Below are 24,576 nucleotides of genomic sequence, written 5' to 3'. Positions count from 1 at the left end.
CCGCTCATCACTTAGCCCAGTGTAACACTAATAAATAGTTTGCATGACAACAAATCTTGACAAAATGTTCAGCACAAGCAGCTGCACAGACTCCAACACTGAGTAACGTGAGAAGACATTAAAGGCTGCAGAATAATGACAGTCTATGGTAGTGCAGGCTCGCCATGAGCCTTGCTTTGACTGTTGCCTTCTGTCTGCCACATTTACCACGCTGAAGGTCTGACTGTGCAACCAAAACACGAAGAGGACAGTGCTTTTGTTCTGCTGGCAGCTATTGGTGATATCTTTTTAGTTTACTAGGTAACGCTGCTATTAAACAAATTGGTCGGTGTCACCGGACACCACTTGTCCCTCCCATATCTACTAGCATGGAAGACTACATATATACATAGATCTTTTTATTTATTTTATTTAATTATCATGTAAAGAAAAAAATTACTTTGTCACAACATGACTTATTTCAATGGGTATAAAAATTTTTTTTAAACAAATTCAAGAGTCATTTGAAACAGAAATGAAAAAATAATGACAGTAAAATGGATCCAACACTAAAAAAATATGTATAAAAACACACAACAAGTAGAGCTGAGTGTTCCCTACACTGAGGACATGGCACTACTCTGTCTGTGAGGATGAACTGCATAGTCGGTCAGCAGATGAGGGCACTGCTCCCCTGTTAAATTACAGGCTTAGATAATAAACCATGCATGTTTACACTCTAAATCTAGTACTCCCAGTAAATTATAGTACAACAGCTGTATTTATAAACACTATGGTTGGATTTTAAGCCGTCCGGCAGCACGGTCAGAGGAGTGACAGCTCTATGAGAGAAGCTGCGATGCTCCAACACGAGCCACTTTTACCGAGTGAAGCCAGCAATGGGATCAGGATTAAAGTGTTTACAGCAGATGCTCTAAAGTACTGCTTGGTCGTTTAAAAGTAGAATTGACTCAGCATGCAAACGTTGCCTGTAAGCTACTAGACGCCAAAAAGGGAAAATGTTGTTTATGAGGAAATTGTGTGACATAAATAATATGTAAGCCCTGTTTTGGCCCTGCAGTGGAAACCTGGCAGTTGGCTGCTTCCTCTTCTACTTATCAAGACTGCCCAGCAGACTCTGGCCGTGATGCCAAAAGGTCACGGTCACTGGTGTTATCGCGCTGCCTCCGTCCTCGCACACAAACAAGAGGAGGCTCGGTGATAACACAGGACAGAGTAACAGAGTTGAAAAATAGAAACAGTGTCAACTTCCTGGCATTAGGACACGAGTGATGTATGTTTGGATGCAAAGAAAAACACAAGGACACTTTCACGGGCAGATATAATTAGCTGAGCGCACACACACACACACACACACACACAGAGGTAGAACAAACAAGAAAAGAAGGGGAAAAAAGAGATGGCCTGCCAAAAAAATAGGTCCCCCTGGTTCTTGTGTTGCTACTGACAGGCTTGGATTGGTATTAACAGCAGCAGGATTAACTGAGAGAAAGCATGGCTGTTAATGTCATTACACCTACGCTTTTGGTAAAGCGTTTAATAGATATAACACTGCAACTACAAGTGGCAGGAAATTAAGAACGGCCAGCTGCAGCGCTTCTTTTGATCATTATATATTTTAGTATGAATACTAGTCATATTAAAGTAAAGACATCAGTGATATTTCTAATATTAGGCTTGTTGTGTACAAAAAGCACACAAACAGAAGTAGCACTACTAGCAGAGTAGCAATAAGAGCTCACTGGATAACCTGAAATGCTTTGGCTATTGTCTAATGACTCTGGTGACATCCATTGATCTATCCCTCCATCAATCCATCTTCTTCCCCTTACCCAGGGCTGTGTTAGAGAGGCAGCATCTTAAGAAGAGAACCCCAGCCCTCCCTCCCTAGCCACCTCTTCCACCTTATCTGGGGCTTAGTGAGGCATTCCCAGGCCATCCAAAAAATGTCATTCCTCCAGTATGTCCTGGGTCTACCCCAAGGGCCTCCTCCAAGTAGGACACGGCGGGTCTGTGTGGCGCGCTGGAATGATAGCGCTGTGCAGGGTGGCTGCTGTGTTTCTTCAGATTACTCCTCACCCCCCACCCACCCCTGTGGCTTGTCATGTCTTCACAATGTTGTGCTGTGGACATTTATGTGCTTTTTTGTGCAAAGGAGTTTTTTTGTTTCCTGTTCTCATGCTGTCCTACCATGGAAGCACAGCATGAGTAGGGGTCTCTTTTTTCCTCGTGTACATTTCAATGTTTTTTCTCTGATTCTACCAATCTCCAACCTGTATCCCCATGTAATGTTTGTGCTATATGTGTAAGGTGGGGGGTGTCCCATTTCACTGCAGGGCAACCTGCATGTGACGAATAAAGCTTTGATTGATTGACATGTCCATTTACCCAGGAGGCATCATGATCATCTCAGTCAGGAGGAGTAGCAGCTCTACTCCGAGTCCCCCTCAAATGACTGAACTCTTCCCCTTATCTCTAAGGGAGAGGCCAGCCAACCTTGTGAGCGCACTCATTTCTGCCAATTGTATCCACGAACTCATGCTTTTGGTCACTACACAGAGCTCGTTATCATAGGTGAGGTTAGGGACATAGATCGAGTGGTAAATCGATAGCATTTGCATTTACACTTACTTCTATCTGTCAGTTTCCTGCTCCCCTCTTCCCTCACTTGTGAACAAGACCCCGAGATACTTTAACTCCTCCACTTGGGGCAGCAATTAGTCCCTGACCTGGAGTGGGCACTCCACATTTTCTGACTTCTAGGACACTGGCAAGTATTTTGGGGGTTCGGCGTAACCACCAAACATCCAGACCTCTGGATTTGTTCTTCAGACCATAGATAATAGTTTCGAGAATCCATTTTCAGCAAATTGACCATATACCTGCATGCAATCAAAGCCTGCTCAACTATAATTGTCAGAACCATTTGGACTAGAACCAGAAAGATTCTGGTACCAAAAATCTTCCCCCACTTCTATTATTAGGTGCAGTATCTGCCATGGTGATATCTGAATGTCTGGATTGTGAGCAGGGCTCTGCTAAAAGGGTGAACATTTTAGTATCTAGTTTTTTTGTCAAAACAAAGCAGTAGTGGTGACAGTCGCCAGTTTGTTGACAGACCATACAGCACAGCACAGTAGTAACTGAAGCAGTAGAAGAGATAATAGCAGCGTGGGGTGTTAGACGTACCAAACCTGCGGCAGAACACTCCCATGACGGCGCTCTCCTCCACCACTCTCAGATCTGCCAGCAGAGCCAGCTCCAACCCTCCAGCCACAGCGAAACCACTCACTGCTGCTATCAGGGGCTTTGACAGCTGTAAACGGGACGGGCCCTGGAGGAAACAGCTGGATTAGTGACTGCAAACATACACGCACACTTACATCGTACGCAAAGCCAAATGACTACAATCAACACACACTCAACGAGGAACAAATATTCCCAGAACTAAATGTGTAAATTGTTGTCTGTGTATATTTATGTATGTATGTTTTCACTATCCACTTCATGCTTTTTGGGGTTTATCCACTGAAAACGTTCCAGATTTTATTTGCCAATTCATTTCTCAAACTGTCAAACAAAGGGCTGAAATATGATCCGAGTTCTGGCCGTAGCTGAACAAATGAAGCACTTTGTATTGTGCACGAGATATAAGGCTATAATTTTCTGCACAGGAGGTCCACTCAATCCCAAAGCCTTTGCATGCGATCCTAACAGACCTTACAGACCTGCACTTTTCCTGGCTTACAGTACATCATTTGTGTTATGATTCGTCCTTTCGTCGAGTGGCAAGACTGTACGAGAAGCCAGGGCTTTCTGCTTATGCATCTGTAGTTACCGAGGTATTTCCATGATTCAACATGAGCCCCTAAATCTATTTTTATATACATTCTATTCAAACCCTTTAACATCATAAGGAAATATACATCTAACCCTCACCACTCACCATTGGACCAGGACCCTTTGTGACATCTTGCTCCAATTTCGAGGGGCCTGTGTGATTGGCCAGCTCTTTCAGATCATAACCAGCGCAGAAATTCCCTCCTGGAAGAGACCGCAAAATTACAAAGTATGGCAGCTGGAAAGTCAGAGAGGAAGGGAAAATGACGAGGATGAAAAAAACAACAAGTTGAGCTGGAGTCTGAGCGCTACAATTTGGACAGCACAGCTTGCTTTGGGCTGGCTGGCACACAAATGCTTCTCTCCCCCCTAAAGAAGCAGAATCTGATGCATAGGCACAGATCGCGCGTGTGCTCGCACACAAGCAAATGTACACACATCATATTCTCATCAACAGAAGAGTAACATATTGCAACCACAGCCCCTTCCTGTTGGATTCATGTGGTAATTACAACATTGCCCGAGAGGCCTACAAACACTGTGTCACAGTTTCGGGCAGGGACTCATAAAATCCTCCTCCCTCTGTAATGTAACAGTAATGAAAACGAATTTAATGAATGCATGCGGAAGCAACACCCATCGACTGGGAGCTTTTGATTGCAGCTGTGGGTCAGCACAAGGCAATTACAGAAACACAGTGTGTCACCCTGTTTATGGGAGCAGCATTGTGAAGGAGCACCCTTATCTCCTTTGTCCTTGTAAGAGGAAATGAGCAGAAGCGACAGACAGATCACAAGGAAACCTTCAGGTTTGTTACCGAAGAAAGGAATCAATGTTACGAGAATTGAAACAGTTTTGTTTCCACAGAAGTTACAAAAAGATGCAGTTTCACAGGGACACTAAGAAGTAGAAAGTGTAGGATCCAAAAGTACATGGACAAGGGTTCATCGGCTTTTTTTTCTATTTACTTATTTATTTATTAAGAATTTAACTAAAACAAAACACACAAAACTCATCATTGGTCAACCTGATCAAGGCAAATAAATAAAATCCCTGAGGATGTCACAGCCGATATCGTATTATACACTAACATCTCAGCCTGAGAGCACACGAGCATCTCTCCTTAACTTCAACTCTTCTCTTCAGGCCATCACAGCCAAACCTTCCAATGCTGACAAATAAAACTGGGCTACAGAAATGCAGCAGCCACCTCACTTTAACAAAACAAACAACTATAAATGGCACAAAAATGAAAAATACCAACCTAAAAAAAGCCACCAGCCTCTAAACACAAGAGCCTTACTCCATTATGTTGGCTCCATAATCTGGCAGGCCAACTCTTCTTTAGTGACTCCGAGCCAAATATGTTAGAAATCACTATATAATTGTGCGCTTACATTTTTATGAAGCAATTTTTTCGGTTTCAACATGGCATTTTGACATATCGCAGCAGAAATAAAAATAAAACGATTATCGATGGCTGAATTTCACTGAGCTCGCTGAGCTTTATGTTGCACATCCTGGTCCGCTGACTGCTTCTCTAGAACGCACCCGAAAGACGCGCATATGAGAGTGCAAATCAGCCGATCTCTAACTGCAAAGTGTTTACTAAAAAAGCTAATGGTCTGGTGCACTAACCACACCTCACTCTGCCCGTGTTCAGGCAGCTCTCTCACCTAAAACACATGGAGAACATCCAGTAGTGTTAAAATGCCTGAATCAGACCGTTTCCTTACTGTATGCAACACGTGAGAAAGGACAGCTGCAGAAAATATTGTAAACGGCTTACTGACAGTCAGCTGATAAGAGCCGCTAATGTGCAAACACCTGTACGTCACCTGCTGTGGTGTTCCATGCAGCAGTTGAACTGAAACAGCTCTCTGTGATAAAGTAAAACTTCCCTCTCTTTAAGAATAAAATCTAACTTTTAATGTCCTCCCTCATAAATCTGAATGAACTACATGAGCAACTAGTTAATACCGTGACCAACCCATAATAACCAGCTTTGCCTCCTTCCTCTGTCTCACTCTCTGGAGCTACTGCAAAATTAAAAAACATTCAAAGTGTCTTTCCATCTGTTCAGGTCTTACAGTGACACAGCTGATTGCACCTGAACCACAAACTCCCACAGAAATCCGAATCTCAAACACTCCAAATATGTCCGAGCATATTCAAAACCCGCTGAAAGCAATTACTCTTAATTTCATACGTTTAAAAACACACATTCGGACGCTGAAGAATGAGAGCTGTGTCGGCGCTAATTTGAGCAAAATGGATTCCTTATGTTTGCAGAACCACTACGTTGAAACTAGAAACTCCCCGCTTGTCATTTCGCAGCACAGACGCACAGCTAATCATCACTGAAGGTCAGTCGTCAAGTTATCCTGGAGCAGGAACACGGGACAGCCCGCTGACAGGAAACTGTGGCTCGATGATTAAAATCAGATTACAGATGTAGAGGGAATCACGACAGAGCGACTTTTACCCACCGTGCTGCTAATTGCTCACCAGTTTAATAAAAGCCAATTACTCTGTTACACACACTGTTTTCATTTCACAGCGCCATCAGCAGCCATCATCTGGAGATGCTCCGGCTTTTGGAGTGTACGCTCAGAGGCCGGAGCAGACAGGTTGATCCAGACTGAAGACATTATTTCCACCAAAGGAAGGAGTGTGTGGGATATGATTATTTTTAGAAGCATTAGGAGCTGTGGCATAATTTTGGATCTGCGGCTGACATAGTGCAGGCTACCTTACAAGTGTGGGTGTGTGTGTGTTGTTACCGAGTGCACTCTTGCCTAGTCATCTCACTGTTTGGTTGAGATCTAAGCAGCCATAGTAGCAAAGCTGGGTAAAGCGGATGTGAGGGAAGGTGGGATGAATGCTGAGGATGGAAGTAAGGAAGAAATTAAGGGCTAAGGCGGGATGGAAAGAAGTTACGTCCATTTTTAGTGAGTATCCCATTATATCCTACAGCTGCATTAGACTGTGGCCGGAAATGGCCTCCCTCTCTGATTTGCAAGGTTGCTCCTGATGCATTCATTGGAGTGTGAATGTTAGATAGAAGGTACTGAGGAGAAGAAGGAAGTGCTTGTAGAGTGATTCATCACTCCAGAGAACACGTCTGCACTGCTCTAGAGTCCAGTGGCGGCGTGCTTTACGCCACTGTATTCGATGCTTTACATTGTGGCCACATGAAGTTTGGAGGTTTGTAGTGATTGACTGTGCAGAAACACCGCTGTGCACTATGACCCTCAGCATCCGCTGACATTGATCCAGTTTGCACTCTTAATGCTAAGCTAACAGACTGATGGCTCTACCTTTGCAGTTTTTCTCCATTGCTTTGACATAGTTGTCACATCATTCACAATCACAGCGACTGAGGAGAATTACCTCTACAGACACTGAGTGTAGTGTCAGTCTCATTATCTTCTCAGCAAGTTAACAAAGATGGGCATTTCTTTCCAGGCAGTGTTTCTTTAATGGTGGCCTTTAAACCTGGGGGCACTATTTCTTTATTTTAAAAAATATCCCATATGGAAAAGATATATATAAATCTTATAAAGTTTGTATCTGTCTTGTGTGAAACTTGTATGAAAAGCATATAAGAGTGAAAACAGATATAAGATCCCTTGAAAAATTATATAATGAAACTTGTATGTTTTGGATACTTACTAAAACAATGTATGTATCCCATATGGGATGTTACAACTCATTCCTAGAATAATTACACTCTAAGGTACATTAAAGTAGAATTTTAAATATGTTCTTTTAAAAAACTAATTTTATATCCAGCATATTTCTGTTACAGCAAATGAATGAAGAATGAAACAGTCGTGCTCTCTGTGAGCAGGAAGCCAAGTTTCCATTTTTAACTAATACATGAGACAAGGTATAAATACTGTTAAAACACAGAGAATGAATTAATACTAAGACTTTTTTTCCTCTCTCTATTTCCAGTTAAAAGTTTGTTGGTTACTCACTCAGACACTGGTGCCACAGCGTTTTTTCCCTTCAGCCAAAATTATTGAAAATCAACTCATTTTAAGGCGAAATGCTCACAGAGATATTCCTTAATATTCACGATCGGCTGTAAGCCTGACATGCTTAAGTATTAATTACAGATAAATAAGAGGATGAGAATCTGGGCGACACTTAGGAGGATTACTACTAACAAAATCTCTTAACAAGTCTCTGTAACGCTTCTGCAAATATCTGCCTCAATTTAAGCCCCAACCTTCCCCACAGGACTATCTTACCTTTCCCATGCAGGATAGCCACGTTCAAGCCTGGGTCACTGTCAAAGGCCTTCAGCTCCTCCAGCAGACGCCTCGCTGTCTCCTGGTTCACCGCATTACGCACCTCGGGCCGGTTTATTGCCACAGTAACCACGGATCCCGTTCTCTCCGAGACCACAGTCTGACCTGCAGCTAATGACAGAGAACGAGAAAGATGCACAGGGAGAAACCAGTGCGGCCCACAACACTTAGAAAGAGGCTTACCCAGAGACGTTAAGCTTTAACTTCACAGTAGGCGGGATGGAGATGGGACGTAAATTGTCTTATGTGGACAGAGTTGATAAAATAATGACAGTGAACGAGGCTCTGAAAGATATCATCTGGGTTGAGGTGAGCACTTTGGGTCAGTGTGTGTGTGCCAGTGATTGTGGCCTTAACTTGCAGCAGGCAGTCAACCTGACATTGTTTAGGTTCATCCCGGGAAACCGAGCGTCAACCACACCCAGAGGAAACTACATCCAGGAGAGAAGCTACTGGATGTGTTCACCTCACAGGCTATTCTGAGGATGACAAAGCCCGGTGAAGTGAGGCACGAAGACAATTTGTCTCACACCGCATTTTACACTCATACACTACCAGAGTGATTTCAAGGGAAAAGAAGCGTTTTAAGCGGTGTTGTGTGCGCTCAACACCGCTTGCAGAGGTCATACAGAAAGCTGTTTTGCCATAGACTTATGTCTTTTAGCAATCACAGCTATCTGAAATAACTTCATAAAGTCTGGAGGCCGATTACTCAAGAAGAGCAATTTAAAATGACAAGAAAGTCTGGCTTCTTGGAAGGAAAATAAAAAAAAAAAAAAAAGCTCAAATTTATTATTATTATTACTTTTCCCTCTTAGGAACTAAAAAAATAAATAACATCTGCTGTGAACAAGGATTATAAAATAAATACTGAAAAATACCCCAAAATTAAATCACAGCTGTTCATTAGATTGTTTCACCTTACTAGCAGCCTCTACTGCCCCCTAGCGTCCATATCATGTAGTTGCACTTTCCTCTCACCTCTTCCCGTGTCTTCGCCTCCATGCTGAGCGCTGTAGGATTTTACTGGAACTAAAATTGTCTTTATAGAGTCTTTTCCAAATGTTTTACTCTGACAATTAAACCTTAAAAGTGGTGTCAGTGTCCGCAAATGTTTTAGCGCCATTGCTAACACTCGCATGAAAAAACCTAGAAGGTCTAAATAAAAACTTTAAAAAAAAAAACCCGACAAAGTTCAGTGAAAAATATCTCAAAGCAAAAATATAACCTCAGCTGTACTTGACGAAGCTGGCTTCGATTGAACTGTGCTATCAAGGAGCAACTCTTTTACCTTCCCGACTGAAACAAAAACAAATGCAAAAGGTTCTGGGACGCACACAAGCTTGGTGCATTGCAGTGGTAAAAACCGGAAACACACAGCAGAGGGAGACACCGAGCCTTAAATCCACAGTTTTCCTTGCAAAGCCAGGCATGCCAGGCTTTGTGAAGCTGGAAATAATGAGAGCAAACTCCACATCAGATTCTCTTATTTCTGTTTTTAATAAAAGATTTCTCTTTTGTGTTTTTTTCCTGTTTGTTTGTACACATTTTAAGGCATCATGCACAAAAAATAAGCTTTACTAAAGGCATTATGCTTACCCTCTACCAAAAAAACAAACAAACAAAAAAAGCCAACTGTATGTTCTCACATTTGAAGATTTGCTGTTAAAAATAATTTTGTACAAATATGGCATGTAAGCTGGCATGTGAGTGAATCTCAAAGCAGGGCGTCTCCTGCTCTCACAGTTTTGTAAACATGGCTTTGAGCAAAATAGGGCTGAGGAAAAAGTCAAGAGAAAGGGAAAGCATGCTTCAACTGTGGGGTGAAATTTCCCTGAAAAGCATGCAATGCATTTGAAATCGTATTTACAATGCATTATTTCACTCTCGACTGATCTTTTTTTCTTTTCTTTTTTTAATGTAATCAATTAAAGTTAAGACATTTAATGTCAACATTAACAGACAGACAGAAAGACAGATGCGTCCATAATGTTCCCCCACACGGAGTCGCCGACACAGACAATGTTCAGATTGGTCAACAAACAAAAACACTACAAGATTTTTTTTTTATTATATCAAGCATTTGAGTTATACTTCCAGATAAATGATCTGGAAAATAAACAGAAAAAATTGTGTTGTTAACTTTATAAATAAAAGTGAAACCCCCCCCCCCAAAAAACCCCCAAAAAAACAAAACAAAAAACAACAGCAAGGCTTTAAAAATTAAAAATTAAAAAAATCTTGCAGCGTCCATCATGGCAGACTTCCGGGAGGTGCCGGTAGCTTTGGCACAGTTGTGTCCAGTTGTGCTCTTCTGTGGTGAGCCGTGTGTATTATACTATATTGAAGACCATGGAAAGATACTGTTCATATGAAACCTGGATCCAGCCGTCCTGATCCGTATCATATCGCCTGAAAACATCAGTCAACCTCTGCAAAAGCACAGAAAAAGGATTTACTGCAGATTAGCCAGAAGCATTATCTCATTATTATTAATACCATTTACTTCTTTAGGCTTTTTGTCACACTTAGCAGCCTCTTCTAAAGCTGCATGAAATTACTGAGAAGGAAGAAACTGGCTCATAAAAATACATGATTGAAAGTCCACTTCAAGTCTTTTACATGCACACTACAGTCAGTGCGACTCTGTTACCTGCAGTACAATACAGCACTGGATGAAGTCATCGAAGGCCACCTGTCCCTTCCTCTGGCGGTCGAACTTCTCTATCAGTGTGCCGTAGAACTGGTCCGATAGACGATAGCCTGCACACAACAGTAACACAGCCGTCATTTCAAAGCTGTCCTACACATTCACCCACTCAGTTTGTTTTCTGATAAAGGATGATTTATAATGCATTTGATTTCTGGTCTAAACTCTGCTATGGCAGATGCTGGACGTTCACCTCTGGGTCTTTGTTGAGGTGGGAATCACCACGCACCCTGCAACATCATACGATTGGGATTTGTTTTCTTTACTTTTGCAAAATGCTATCACAAAAACATTTACTGCGATTTATTACCTTTTTTAATTGCAAGCTATGTCCTCAAAGTACAGCTTTCTCAGTATCTGTTTTATCCAATAAGATACAGCTCATTTCACTTATTTCTGTGCTACAAAATGAAACACACAGCAACATTGTCACTGAATAATAAAGTATTGATATTGGATGTCCCTATATCGATACGATATTGCCACACAAACTATCAGGATGCCATGCTGTGTCGATTTCTTTCCCCACCCCTTAATTTGTATCCTGGACCTTGAGACTGTGAGAAGCTCCTGGAGCCACTGAGGGCATGACAGCCTCTACATACACGAGGCTCCTGGCCAGGTAATGACTTTTAAGTGAACCATGACATATGCAAATTGACTGTGGCAGAGCTCCAGGCTGGGTGGAATGAACGCAGACTGGCTTGGGCAGAAGAACAAGTTGTGGCTGTACTCGAGACATGTTATGATACGGTCAGATTAAGGCATTCACGGGACAGCCGCCATCGGTGTGATACTGTACATCTGCTTTACTGAGACGCTCCTGCCACTGCCAGTGAAAACAATACAGTGAATATGAGCCTCTGTGTCTTCTGATCTTCAGGAGTCTCGTGAAGCAGATTTAGAAAATACGGAAACACAAAGAAACACCAAAAACATGCAAAGTAAAACAGCTATTTAGAAGAAATCTTTCTTTTTCATTGACCACAAACGTAGCCCACAGGCAGCTTTCACTCTCATTTCATTCACAGGTTCTTTTTTTATTTATTAATTTGGTCACTTTACTGCTGATTAGTAAATTATTTAAATTGATTTTAATACTGACAAAACACATCTGCTCGATTTGGTGAAAGAAAATTGTTTCATAAAAGTTGGAGAAAAATGAGACTGGAAAAAGCTGCATAATGCTTAAACAGCACCAATGAGCAACTCATCAGGTTAATGAGCAACACGACAGTCTTAACAGTGTAAAGACAGCATAGACACACAGTCTAATAGCCGTATTTCTTATTGTATAAGTACAGTACAAAGCAGGTAATACTATCTGCTGTTCAAAAAATCCTTTAAATAAGCACACAGCAGACAAGGCTGAAAACCAACAGTGAATGGCAATGATCTTCAGGCCTTCGGGCAGCAATGCATTCAAAACAATGCAACTTAAACTCCACCACTGAATGCAGAGAAAGTCCACAAGATGCTGCCGCTCCCTTCTGTGGCTCTAAACTCGTTTAAAATGGACTCAGAAGATAAAACTGTCTTGCTGTAGTTTGAGTAACGATTATGTTCTGTGTTCTCCCTTCGTCAGATCACGGAGAACTGGAACTATTCGGCATGTTTTCTGCACAGTTGGAGGCAGTGGAAACACCATTAATGCTGGCTTTGGAGTCAGGTGCCGTCGCTCAGATGACGTCTTATCAAGAAAGGCCAAACAACATTTTGTACGGTGATAAACTGACCTGCCTGCTAACAAACAGCCAAATCTCAAATGTTCAACACTTTATTAGTTGTCTGTAGCACTTCCTGTTGAATTTAGTTTGCAAAGCACCCCAACTTTTTCTGGCTTTTTACAGGCCAATTTAAAGTCGCAAATTAACATTTGTCAAACTATATGAATTGAAAGCATTTGTATATGTGGTGGTTAGTAAAAAAAAGTAGGATTAAAATATACTCGTTTGGTGTCTAGCTGCTGTATCTAAAACACACACAGAAAACTGAAAAGACAAAAACACTGACCGTGTAGAAACAGCCTAGAGACCATCAAGCCCTCCACCAGCACCCTAAATTTTAGTACACAAGCATACTTTGTTGCTCACCGAATCCAGTCAGTGCCTGCTTAAGCTCTTGTTTATCGATGAAGCCGGAGTTGTCCCTGTCGTAGTTCCTGAAGATGTTCTGCCAGTCCGTGATGTACTTCCACACACCGGCAAACTCGTTGAAGTTCACCCCGCCTTTATTTTCTCTGTCGAACATGGCTGAAGTAGAATATAACGCATATTAAATGCACCGGTACTGACAACATATATGCATATGCACGCACACTGGTAGACATTCTGGACATTAAATGTGGTTGGGACAGTTTTAAGGACACGAGAGTGAGTACGGCACCGCATACATCTTTGCAGGGCTATCAGGGAACAGCAGAATTAACAGTGTGGGACAGCAAGACTCACACTTGACTAACTCCTGCCTCATAAGACAGCGAAAGAAAACAGCTTGATCCCCCCACCAGTACTCCACTCCTCACCCCCATGCGCTTCAATCCAATTACCTCCCAACAAAGGGAGTGTTATCACAGGATATGCTTCTTGCTGTGGGAGTACTAAACAATGGATTTACTGCGCATGGTGCAGTGGAAAGGAGAGGCGATGGAATTATAGGGATTTACTTTGGAAGTCGCACAACAAACGGAGAGTGCAAAGTACATGCGAGACCCAGGGACAGACATTTTTTAACATACTTCTGGTCTTGGAGTTTAAAAATAAATAAGCCGCAGCTATTCGTGTACAGAGAGTACAAAAGAATCGTTTAGTACAGTGTGATTCAGAGTCAGTGTGTTTAAAAGATCAACTACACTGCAAAGTTTCCAGTTTTTAACCTCAGCTGTATATTATAAAAGAGTCAACAGATCAATATTTGAAGTCTGAGGAAACTCTCAGCTGCCCTTTAGGACCAGCTTTTCAATTTCCTTGCAGATATTCCCCTCTTCCTGGTTTTATTGATGGCTGCAGGTTTCCACTAAAGCAGGAGAACAGCAGAGGCTTGTTTGTGTCTTCAGATTGCTCGCTGTTTAATGAACTAATCTGGTTGTCATGGCATGGAGGCAGATAAACAACCTGAATATTTCCAGAACAAGAGGCAGTGTGTGGAAGTTGGTTGTCTCACCGTCACTGGTCACTTACATATAATGGAGCGGACGGTCACTGGGTTGAAAGGAGTCCACGTGCCTGTGAAACAGAGGAGCGCTGGTTAAAAATACACCAAGACCTGCAGCAACATCCAGCTGCTAAATGCCCCAAAGAAACTGATATAATGATAACAGAGCTGAGGTAGCAGTAATGATATAATAAATCTTTAGGGAGTGCAGTAGAGTTTTGTAAGAGCCACAGCAGCCGTGGGATTTTTTGTTTTTTTAACACCAACTGTGTGGAACTGCAGTTAAAATTGGCATCATCACAATAAACAGAAAATAAACACTCTTCTTGCTATTGGAGCTTAATTAAACATTTTCACAAGATTAGCATTTTAGCGGGGCCTGTATTTATTTCCTAAGATCACGACATACCCAAGAAAGAATCTGATTTTACTGCTTTTTAATGAGTTCATTATCTCGAGACGATAACTGAAATGCAACGCCCGGCTTCATTTGACCAAACATAACAGTACTGTAGACATACTTGACTGTACTATCTACAAAATGTACTTCCTGCCACTGTTATTATGATTGTATGTGCACTGTGCATGAAATACATTGGTAGTGTCCATGTAAGGCAGATGACTTTCAATGCGAACAAGCCCACACTGCGGCGCTTTACGTTTCATAAATCAGAAAATTACCATAGTAACCCATCAAGCAGATGATAATGAAAAATGATGATCATTAGTGTAGTCTCATGTGCGTTATTATGAGAGATGTGAATGAGTGAAGAGGGAATGATTTTGCAGACACACTTTTTTTCACAGCAGCTGTTGAGTTGCCGTGGCAGGGACCTGAAACCTGCAGAAAGCAGCAATCCCTGATATCACCTATCACAAATGTTACTAATCTACTGCGATTGTCCTTTAATGGCACGTCAAACCGTCTGCCATTAACATGATTTATTGTGCCTGCTGACTCACTATCACACCGTCATCCTCAAAGGACACTTGATTAAAACAGAGCCATTAATACTGTGATTAATTCCACTCCAGCAATGACAAATCAAAAGTTTGCTGTGAAGACAGCCTATGTCTATGAGGCCACCCCCGATTTCTTTATGTTTTGCGCCCAAGGAGTCACGCTTGCTTGGATTTTTTTTTTTTTTAAAGTGGTCTCCAGTAACAGTTCTCCAGGCTTTTGAAGGGTTTTTTTATTTAACACTGACATGTAAATCATTAAAAAATTGGATCTAAATCAAGGGATGAACCAGTGTTGTGTCTACACAGAACAAACAACTCTGACTGACGAATGTGAAATTTTGGTTTAAATTACAATGATTATCTGGAGGAATGCAGGACAGAGGTACAGCAGTGAGTGTCTACAGCCATCTGGAAAACATGGTGGAGACTTTGTCATGATTTGGGGCTTTATTTAAGTCAGCAGGGTTGTTTTAATAAAGTTGGAATTGTTGGAATTATTAATGCAGAAAAAACCATTACATTTTGATCTATGGTACATGGACTGATTCTTATACGGTGCTTTTCTACTCTCCCGGAGTACAATGTGCCACGTTCACCCAATCACACCCATTCTCACAAGCACTGTCTCTAAACTGAGAGCAACTTGGGGTTACTGGAGACTGGAGGAGCCAGGGATCGAACCACCAACCTTCCGATCAGTAGGTGACCTGCGCTACCTCCTAAGCCACAGCTACCCTATCACGCAACACCATCTAGAAAGCATAACAGTGATCCCAAACATACTGCCAATTATTTTGGTAATCGAGTAACTGTATAAATCTTTCATTGTATTTACGTGCCATAATAAATTTTAAAAAAAATTAAGTAAACATTTTACTAAATGCAAAAATATATAAATACTCTCAAGTACTCTTGGGCAGAGTTTTATCTCCTGGATGAGGTAGATATGTTGTGTCTTCATGTTTATGAGTTTTTGTGCATGTGTGCGTGTCTGCGTGTTTAAGTATGAAGAAGTCAAGCAAACAGTGAATTATGTCTGTAATGCTTTAACCTCCTAGGACCTGGCGTCCACATATGTTTAAATAACATTTTGGGTTATTTAGACCAAAATACTCAATTTTGCTCTTCAAGGGCCTGATATCCATTTACGAGGACATTTTACTGCTACTGTTCTATCAAAATTTTAAACGAATATCCTCATATGTGGCTCTGATTTTTCATAAAAACAAAAATAAGGTAATTCTTTGTTTTTACATTCATCGGGCCCCAATATGCCTAAATATCAAAGAGAAATTAAAAATGCATGCTGTGGAAAAGTTTGGGTTTTAGGAGGTTAAAGGAGAATGTGGTGGCTGCAATGAAGAAGAACGAGCACATCAGCATTCTGAAATTTGCCGTGAGCTTTGATGCATTGATGCAGACGAGCTCTTAGAAGCCTGGAGAACTGTTCCTGAAGAAGTGACGGGAAAGCTTGACTAAGACAGTTTAATCTGTGCAGAAGATTAAAGGTGGTCATATCAAATATTGACCTTAAGATTTTGTTACAATACTCTCTCTCTACATATCTGTTATTGCACCCATTGGTCCATTTTCCCAGCAAAATACAAAGAAATGAAGGGTGGCTCAAGACTTTTGCAGTTTTTTTTAAAAAGCGGGGGTGAGTTTTATGACAATTTATGTCTTTTTTTTTTCCAGCTACGCATCATTATTTTTCATCTAGAGGACAAACTTCAATTACAAGTGAATCTACCTGTCATATAGGTGGGCGCGAAAAAGAGCGATAGGTCTTTACTTCAGGTGAGTGTTTATACTTTTATAGCCTGCTTCACACTCTCAAGACAGTGAGATTTATCAGGCCATCTAAATAGCTGCTGACTCACCACCTCACTTTATTACAGGCAGGCTGGCAGTTCAGGACCAGGAATAAAGAGAAGCGTGTCTGAGAAGATGTAGAGAAGCGAGGGGAGGCAAGGAAACGCACAAAAGGAGCAGAGATAACAAAAGAGAAGCGACCCGAGGAGATGAGGTGAACAAAACATTTGCAGTTTGGTTCTCATTGCAGTACCTTGAGCTCTCTTGCCTACATTTGCTGACCTAAGGTTGTTTCCTGAAACTCTTTTTGCAGATCCTAAAACAGCCTCTGCAGAATTTCAACAGCTTGCCAAAACTCTGGAGCGTTTTTCACACCGTGCTGCTTGTTTTTGATTTTCCTCCACAGCTATGCCAGCACAGCAGTAAGCAGGTTTGCAGCGCGAGCCTCAAGAGCTTAGATAAGAGGATCTCATTTAAATAAAAAGGTTTCAAATCAAACATAACACAGAAATTGCTTTATTGTTGATTTATTCACACCTCGATTTTACTTGGGAAAGCCCATTAAAGCGTCTAAATAAATAATATGAAGCTGAAACAATTTCAGGACCTCAAAACTTTAAGATTTTGGTACACTAAGTACTGTGTGTGCTTCAGAGGACACTAGTCATTTCCTCCCTCTTGCTCAGTTTGTTTTATTGATGGCTGAGGCCGTCTAGGACTGTGGATAGAGCTGTTTTGGGACAGGCCTGAGGCTCTTACTGACGCTGGGATTTGGGCCAGAATCTATATTCCACTTTCATCCAAAACGAACTAAATAATGAACTAAAGCAACAATCATAAAGTATTATTAGCATATAGATGTGAGGGCAATTTGTAGAAGCGGGTCAGCGTTACAGCATGTCTCTCACAAGTACTTTTTTCATCAAACCACATCTCTCATCGACTAAAATGAATGGCGTGGTGTCATTTATGACCATGTTAAAGGAATACTTCTTTAATCGGGCTACATTTCTGTTTGTCATCTCTATATATACTTCCTTAATGTGGAACAGATGCTTAAAAAAACAAAAAAACAAAACACACACACACACACACACACACACACACACACACACATTTCATTACAAAATGATTGCCTGTTACTTCTTCATTTCAGTAATAGTAGCGAATTATGTGCTACAGCACATTTAAACACAACAATTTAAACTGGAAACTCCCTAATACTTTGATCACCAACAATTCATAGTCAAAAACATAATTCATGTTTTTATGTTTGTATTACTAGTACTAAAACTATTTTAATAGGTAATTTAAAAAAAAATCTGCAGAAACACTCGAATCATTCACTTCATTTATGCACAACTCTCTTAAGGCAACAGCATTTCAATCAGGTTGAGGTCTGGACTTTGAGCGGGTCACTGCTTGCTGATTTTGTTTTTCAGTCATTCTGTTTTAGATCCACTGTGAGCTTTAGCTGTTGGACAGATGGCCAACAGCTAAAGCTCACATTTGACTCTAGATTACTTTGGTATACAGAGGAGTTCATGCTCAACTCTGTAAGGTGTCCAGGTCCTGTGGCTATAAAACATGGCCAAATCATCACGCCTCCCAGGAAGACTGTGGCATTGTGTTAACACACACTTACATGCTCCAAACTAGCAAACAGCAACAACTTCTGCTTTTATAGAGCATCTGGCTGTTACCTGTATAGAAAATATCAGTCTGCCGATAAACTGGTCAGAATCCAATATGGATATAGGATCATGAAAAATGCCGCTTGACGGTTAATCCAGAGTAAAATGTCAACAATTATTTTATTAAATGTAATAAGTTGACTGTAACAAATACCGAGGGATACTGGAATTTTCAGGAGCAAAAAAATTCAGATATTTTTATAGGCTGTTATTATAAGTTATAACTATAATTAAAAGAGTTCGTCACTAGTCCAAAAACAGTGTTTCTAATTTTCCTTTAAATGCATCTTTGATATTTCTATACTACAGTGTTACGTAGCTGTTGGCGTGAGCAGAAATTGGATGTTCAAACATGGATTCAGCTAAAACGCTGTGAATGCTACTCAAACATTAGAGCCAGCAGTAAAATGCCCAAAGGCAGAGCAGAGAACAAGCTGTGACCTTTCCAGACGCACGGGCTCTTCTACACGCATGCATGCACACGCACACACACCTCACACCAGTAGCTAGCTGTGAGGTCACCAATGTATGCTAGACACACTGCGGCTGCCCAGTGTGAAGCGGCCAGTATGGCTGAGATGTTTGTGAGCGTCTGATGGCAGACTGGGACAATACTCCCTCTGTCCCGTCCACACACTGGACCCCTCTCACTGGTGAACTGCCAGTGGCGAGGTGGACAGAAGTGAGAGAATATAAGAGGTGAGGAGGGAGGCGGGCGAGTGGAAAAACGGAGAGCGCTGACCGCAGTGTATACGCATACATGTAACGGTCGTGATGGAGTTCAGTGAGTCGATTGTCCCCTACACGCCTGACATAAGCAAACACGGATTTGAACTTTTCCAAACACACTTTAAATGTTAAGCTCACAAAGTAGCGACACAGACTTGAAACCTCCCGAAACACACATCCTGTATTACTCAGGTAAAGGTTTGACCTTGAGAGCAGCAAAGGGACAGAGCTGCTTGATTATCGTTGAATTAATATAAATGTAAGTGATTGCAATTTAGCTTTTTCTGGGAGTCGCTCAAACCTTGCAATTTGAAATCATGCAAAGAGTACAGTTATGTAGTATGCTGGGAGCTTATCAACAGGAGTATCCAAGCAAGTCATTGCTCAGAGTAAAGAGAATTATAATTAAAGCGACTGCTACAGTCAGCTGTGTGTTTTGTGGTCACATATAAGGAAAACGCATAAGAAGGAATCCAGTCAAAATGGCACCGGTGCCTCACGCCATTAGAAAATGACTGGATCTAACATATTCAGTGCATGACGCAGCTCCTTCACCAGAAGGTGGAAATGCTGAAAAGCTTAACACTGTCTGGGTAATATCCATGCCATCTGACTCAGCTCAGGTTTTACAAAAGTGTACATATGTACAAGTGTAACGGAAAGGGCTGCTGATTGAGTTCCTCAAGCCCGCTCTGCATGTCAGCAGTTTCAGTGGAGCTCTTACACAAATAACTCAAGCAGGAGAGTGGGGGAGCATGGAGGCAAGTTGGTAGGGTATCTGCTTACTGCTGAGCAAAGAGACGAGGCCAGAAAAAAAATCCATATTTATAGCAAATGGCCCGGCTAAAAGGCATACGGACAAAACAGACAGGCACGTGTGCTTCCAACAGCACAGAGCCATCGCTGTTTCATCACGGTAACACCCAGGACTGAGAGAGAGAGGAGGGAAGATAGTTTCACTTTCCCTCTCTGTGTGTCTGTCTAAGTAAGGGTGAGAGACAAAGAGACAAAGTCAGAGTAAGAGAGGACAAGGAGACAGAGGGCATGGCAGGAAAACAGCCGGTACCATATCCTCAAGAGAAATGTAAGAGGAGAGGAGAGGAGATGTTGTATAATCCTATGTTTAAAATGTTTAAAATGCCTTTTTCTAGCCGACTGATTTCTTTTTTCTACCTGGAAAAAGAAAATACATGTAAAAAAAAGCAGGAGATTAAAAGATTTCTGCACAAAGCAAAAGGAAAAAAGAAACATATGAAGTGAAGCCCGGATCATTTTCTATGTGCAGAAGACAGGTAGGCAGAGCGCTGATGGACGATAAGAAAACCAGAGTATGTGATGCAGAAACAGCAGCAGAGGATGAAAGAGTTTAACTGGCCCAGCCTCCCTCCTGAACCTTGATGCTCTCTGCTCTCCTCAGAGACAGGGGTAAAGAAGAATAGGTAGACGAAGCATAGTTGATGGCAGGAAACTGATTCAAAAAAGCAGAATGCAGAGACAGTAGAGCTGCAACAGACAGTCGAGCGGCGGGTTGTCTTTAGGAAGCTGCAGGACAGGATGCAGTGCGCCGTGTTCGGCTTGACTGGCTCGGTTTCATTTCCCAATGAATCTAATGAACTAGGAGAGACTGGACCGGGAAACCTGCCGTTCGCTGCACGCATACGCAGCGAGGAGCACACAAACACAACAGCGAGTCCAAAAAAACAAGAAGAGACTCACTGACCCTTGGCAAAAAAACCAAAAATCTGATGAAATGAGCAACGCATACACGCTTGCCTCGCACAAACACACACTACACACTAATCAGTATGCTGTGCCAGAGTCACTGCGCAGCCCGATAACAGCTTCTTTCAGTGCTGCTGCTGGCTCTCACACTTCTTTTTTGCCTCTTTCTCTCTTTTGAAGTGCCCAGAAAAATGGGTTTCTGGGCAGCGTAATCTGCTGAAAAGTCTTTGAAAAGCTGCTGGAGCAAATCAAACAAAAGCTTGATGGGGGAAGACATTATATTATAATGAATATACAAACATCAACCCTGTGCCACAGTTTCTGGTCTAACGGTGTCACATTAATCGTTAACCCATTTTAACTGTGCCGTCTCACTTCAAACAAGGTCAAGAAGCGACGCAGCGATGAGTGTAGCAGGAAAATAGATGCCTGCTCTGTTGTGGCAGCTCTCCTCATCATTACGAGCATAAAAAAAATAAATACATAAACAAATAATAAGTGACTTCATTTTCCAGGATGTGAGCAGAGAAGATGACCCGTATCATTTATTCAGTGCTTCTCTTGAAACCGCTGGGGAGGAATAACAAGCACTCCGTTTCTTTTCTTTTAATTTGTTAAGGAAATGAAGCCTCGTCCCTGTCTGAATGCAGCTCCTCCTGCAGAGCTACGAGACTAAGAGGGACTGTGCCTCCATTACTAGCAGCTGTAAGCCTCATGAAACATCCCTGGGTTTTCAATCAGATTAATACATTCTGCAGGAGAGAAAGCACACCCCTTATATAAAGTCACCCAGCCTCAAAAACAACTTTATGAAAGACAAAAGCAAGAGTTTAAAAGTTTAAGCAGTTTATGAGCTGTAGCTAACTAGTTAATTAAGCCACCATTAGCCTATGTGGCACAGGCATGATTGGGGTTGTTATCCATGGCTGACATTTAATTGCTTCCAGCTGACTCACCTTTAAAACTCTGCTAAAGGGTTTTACTTAACAGTCACCTACAATACATTGCAAATTCACATTATCGCACTAAAAGACTATAAGTGCTGAGTAAATGTCAACATCGTCAGCTGCTGATGAACCACACAGGATTCCTCCAAGTTTACCAGGGGATAGAAACTATGATGTAATTCTGTCATACTACTGTTTAATTGCACTGCATACATGCTTAGATAGTTAACCAGAGGCAGATTTATGCATTATTGTCCCCCCTTTTAAAACTCTGTGCTTCACTTTTAATTATACAAGAGCAAGAGAGAAGAGAAAGCACAATAAAATGGCTTTCAGAGTGACTTAGATAAATAGAAATGCTTTATTACGCTATGTCAGTATTAGCATGTTTTAATCTCTGTCCACACAAGCATTTTAGCACAGCATCAGCGATCATCTCCATGTATAAAAGCATGTGTTAGCTCGTATAAATGGCAGGTGTTCATTGCCTTTAGAAACTATTTGAGGTTTGGTGCCTTTTGGAGCATTTTATTGGAACTATTTGACCTATCATGTGACCTCCTGTCCTGTGCCAGTTTTGCTTTCTATAGTTTATGGATTTGTTAACTTCACACGCTTTTGTATAAATATGGTCATTATTACTGGCGTCAACAAAACAAAAGCCAGTTTCCATCTTTTATAAGCAGTCTGTGCTTATTCCTATTACGATGATGTGAGAGCATTCATCTTGTTTGAACTTTTGAAGAGTGTGACAAAATCCACACCCACAGTTTCAGTTAGCATCCTGTACGGTGTGGCGCTGGCTGTCATTGCTGGGACACAGAAGAATATCAAAGTATTTTCTCTCGAGCTACGCCGTTAAACTCTTCACCTACTCCTCTGTTCTGGGACAAAAATAAAACTCCATTCATTTTTATCCGGTTCACCTGCTATCGATGGGATAAAAATAAAATCCCCATCCATTTTTCTGCTTTAACATGCCGTTGCTTAAATCAAAGAGTGAGCCAGTGACCAGTGGTGTGTAACGAGGAGATGGGAGACAAAGAGAGAGACACACAGGGGAGCAAAGAAGAACAGAGGGAATTAAGAAGAAAGGGAAAAATGATATATTGACATAGAAAAGGAGGTGAGATATATATAGATATTTATAGAACGGGAAAGAAAGACAATAACAGTAGTGGCAGAAATTCCAAGACACTGATCCATACCGTTCGATAAGGCTTGCTGAAGCTCCGTGTCTGATATCACTCCACTCCGGTCCTTGTCGACCCTGGGGAGGAAAACACAGATTAGATACCGCCTGCTTTAACCACTTCACACCAGGACACAATCCCAACACACAAAAGCAGCATGCACCAGCGCTCGCCAACTGAAACCTCATCCTGCTGATCATGTGTTAGTGTTTCAACAGTGCACAGAGAATGAATGGAAGTCTGTGATCAGGGTGCACAAGACAGTTTGTACACTCAGAGATCAGAGAAACCAGCCAGACAAGGTCTAAAGGTTTGTGTGTGTTAGTGTGTGTTGGTCCTGAGAATGCAAACTAAAACAGGTTGTTGCTTCGTAACTTTTAGTGCCCACAGCATAGTGCCTGCTTGGAAGATTCTTTTAAGTGATAGTGAAACCAAAAGTTAAAATTTGTCATATTTGACATATGTGCACAGCAATGCTATTTTGACTACCTGGCAATACATAAAAGAATGTATCAGGCTGCCTCCTGCCAACAACACTGACAGTTTAATTAAATTATATCAGAGAGAGAGAAAAGTCTTCACAAAACAAAGCAGAATTACTCAAGAAAATTAAATTTGTCTCTTTTTGTCCCAGATCCTGAAGTTACAGCTCATACAGTCAGTAAATCAACTGACTGGAAACTAGCAAGCAAAAAGCACTGCTCTTTGTTTGAGCCAGTTTTCTCAGGTCACTTTGGATCTTGGAGAACTTTAGTTTTCATTACTTGAATATGTTTTGCAGGTGAAGTGACAACAAATCAAAGGGCTTTAAACTTAGGATTGATGTAATTATTATGGATCATTTCTACTTTAAAATGTTAGCAAATGGGTTAAGAGCTTCATAGACCAGGGTCATTGAATTTACTGTCACAGTTCACCAACTATTCAGGTGTTTTAGCCCTAATGGAGCCACCAAAGCTAGTAAAGCATCCAAAGGTAGTGCTGCTTCTTTAAGTACATTTCTACTCTGTGTAGGTATTTAAAGAAAGAACTGAAGGAAAGTGCTACTGATGAGGTGACTCACTGGCAGACTTTAAGCAAAGAAAGGGAATGGGATGCGATGTAATTATTAATGTACACTTACAGTACCTTTAAGGAGAGCAATCTTTGTCATTTCTATGTCTTTATGCCAGAGTAGCTTTCCTGATACACAGATCATAATTTATCTCATAATTATGCTCCCTTCCTCTGGCCCTTTTAGAAGACTTTGTTCTGATTGGCTGCCCCTCATAAACAGAAGGTTTAAACACCAGGTGGGTGGGGCTTCTGTGCTCAAGAAGCCCTTATATGTGCACACTTCAGCCTTCAATTGCCCTTCACTCCTTGGGAATTAGGTGATGCAGCTTCACTTTCCTCCCACTACTTTGGAGCTGAAACATTGATAAAAGTTCAGCTTTTCAATTCCCAGAAGTTGCAAACATCAGCCAATCAAAGCAGATTTCAAATTCACCAGCG

The 24,576-nt window shown here is 41.5% G+C and overlaps 2 protein-coding genes across 4 annotated transcripts in view; both read right to left on the bottom strand.

Annotated features, from left to right (window-relative positions):
• LOC106455900 (probable enoyl-CoA hydratase) overlaps positions 1-9,496 on the bottom strand; it is a 51,276-nt gene extending 41,780 nt beyond the window's left edge. For both annotated transcript variants that reach the window (XM_005722426.1, XM_013915645.1), the window contains exons 1-4: positions 9,141-9,496; positions 8,100-8,270; positions 3,947-4,044; positions 3,190-3,334 (exon numbers count right to left, since the gene is read on the bottom strand). In XM_005722426.1, coding sequence (XP_005722483.1) covers positions 3,190-3,334; positions 3,947-4,044; positions 8,100-8,270; positions 9,141-9,300 — 574 coding nt within the window. In that variant the 5' untranslated portion in view covers positions 9,301-9,496. The remainder of the gene's footprint in view (positions 1-3,189; positions 3,335-3,946; positions 4,045-8,099; positions 8,271-9,140) is intronic.
• An 861-nt stretch (positions 9,497-10,357) lies between these two features.
• pdcd6 (programmed cell death 6) overlaps positions 10,358-24,576 on the bottom strand; it is a 17,437-nt gene continuing 3,218 nt past the window's right edge. The window contains exons 2-6 of one of the 2 annotated variants that reach the window (XM_005722422.1): positions 23,098-23,159; positions 14,049-14,093; positions 12,951-13,121; positions 10,813-10,922; positions 10,358-10,591 (exon numbers count right to left, since the gene is read on the bottom strand). In XM_005722422.1, coding sequence (XP_005722479.1) covers positions 10,493-10,591; positions 10,813-10,922; positions 12,951-13,121; positions 14,049-14,093; positions 23,098-23,159 — 487 coding nt within the window. In that variant the 3' untranslated portion in view covers positions 10,358-10,492. The remainder of the gene's footprint in view (positions 10,592-10,812; positions 10,923-12,950; positions 13,122-14,048; positions 14,094-23,097; positions 23,160-24,576) is intronic. The other variant, XM_005722423.1, reaches the window with a different exon arrangement.

This window comes from Pundamilia nyererei, unplaced genomic scaffold (assembly GCF_000239375.1).
Source record: "Pundamilia nyererei isolate P.nyererei 1_Seehausen unplaced genomic scaffold, PunNye1.0 scaffold00007, whole genome shotgun sequence".
Classification (NCBI taxonomy): domain Eukaryota; kingdom Metazoa; phylum Chordata; class Actinopteri; order Cichliformes; family Cichlidae; genus Pundamilia; species Pundamilia nyererei.
This window is presented reverse-complemented; position numbering and strand designations above follow the sequence as displayed.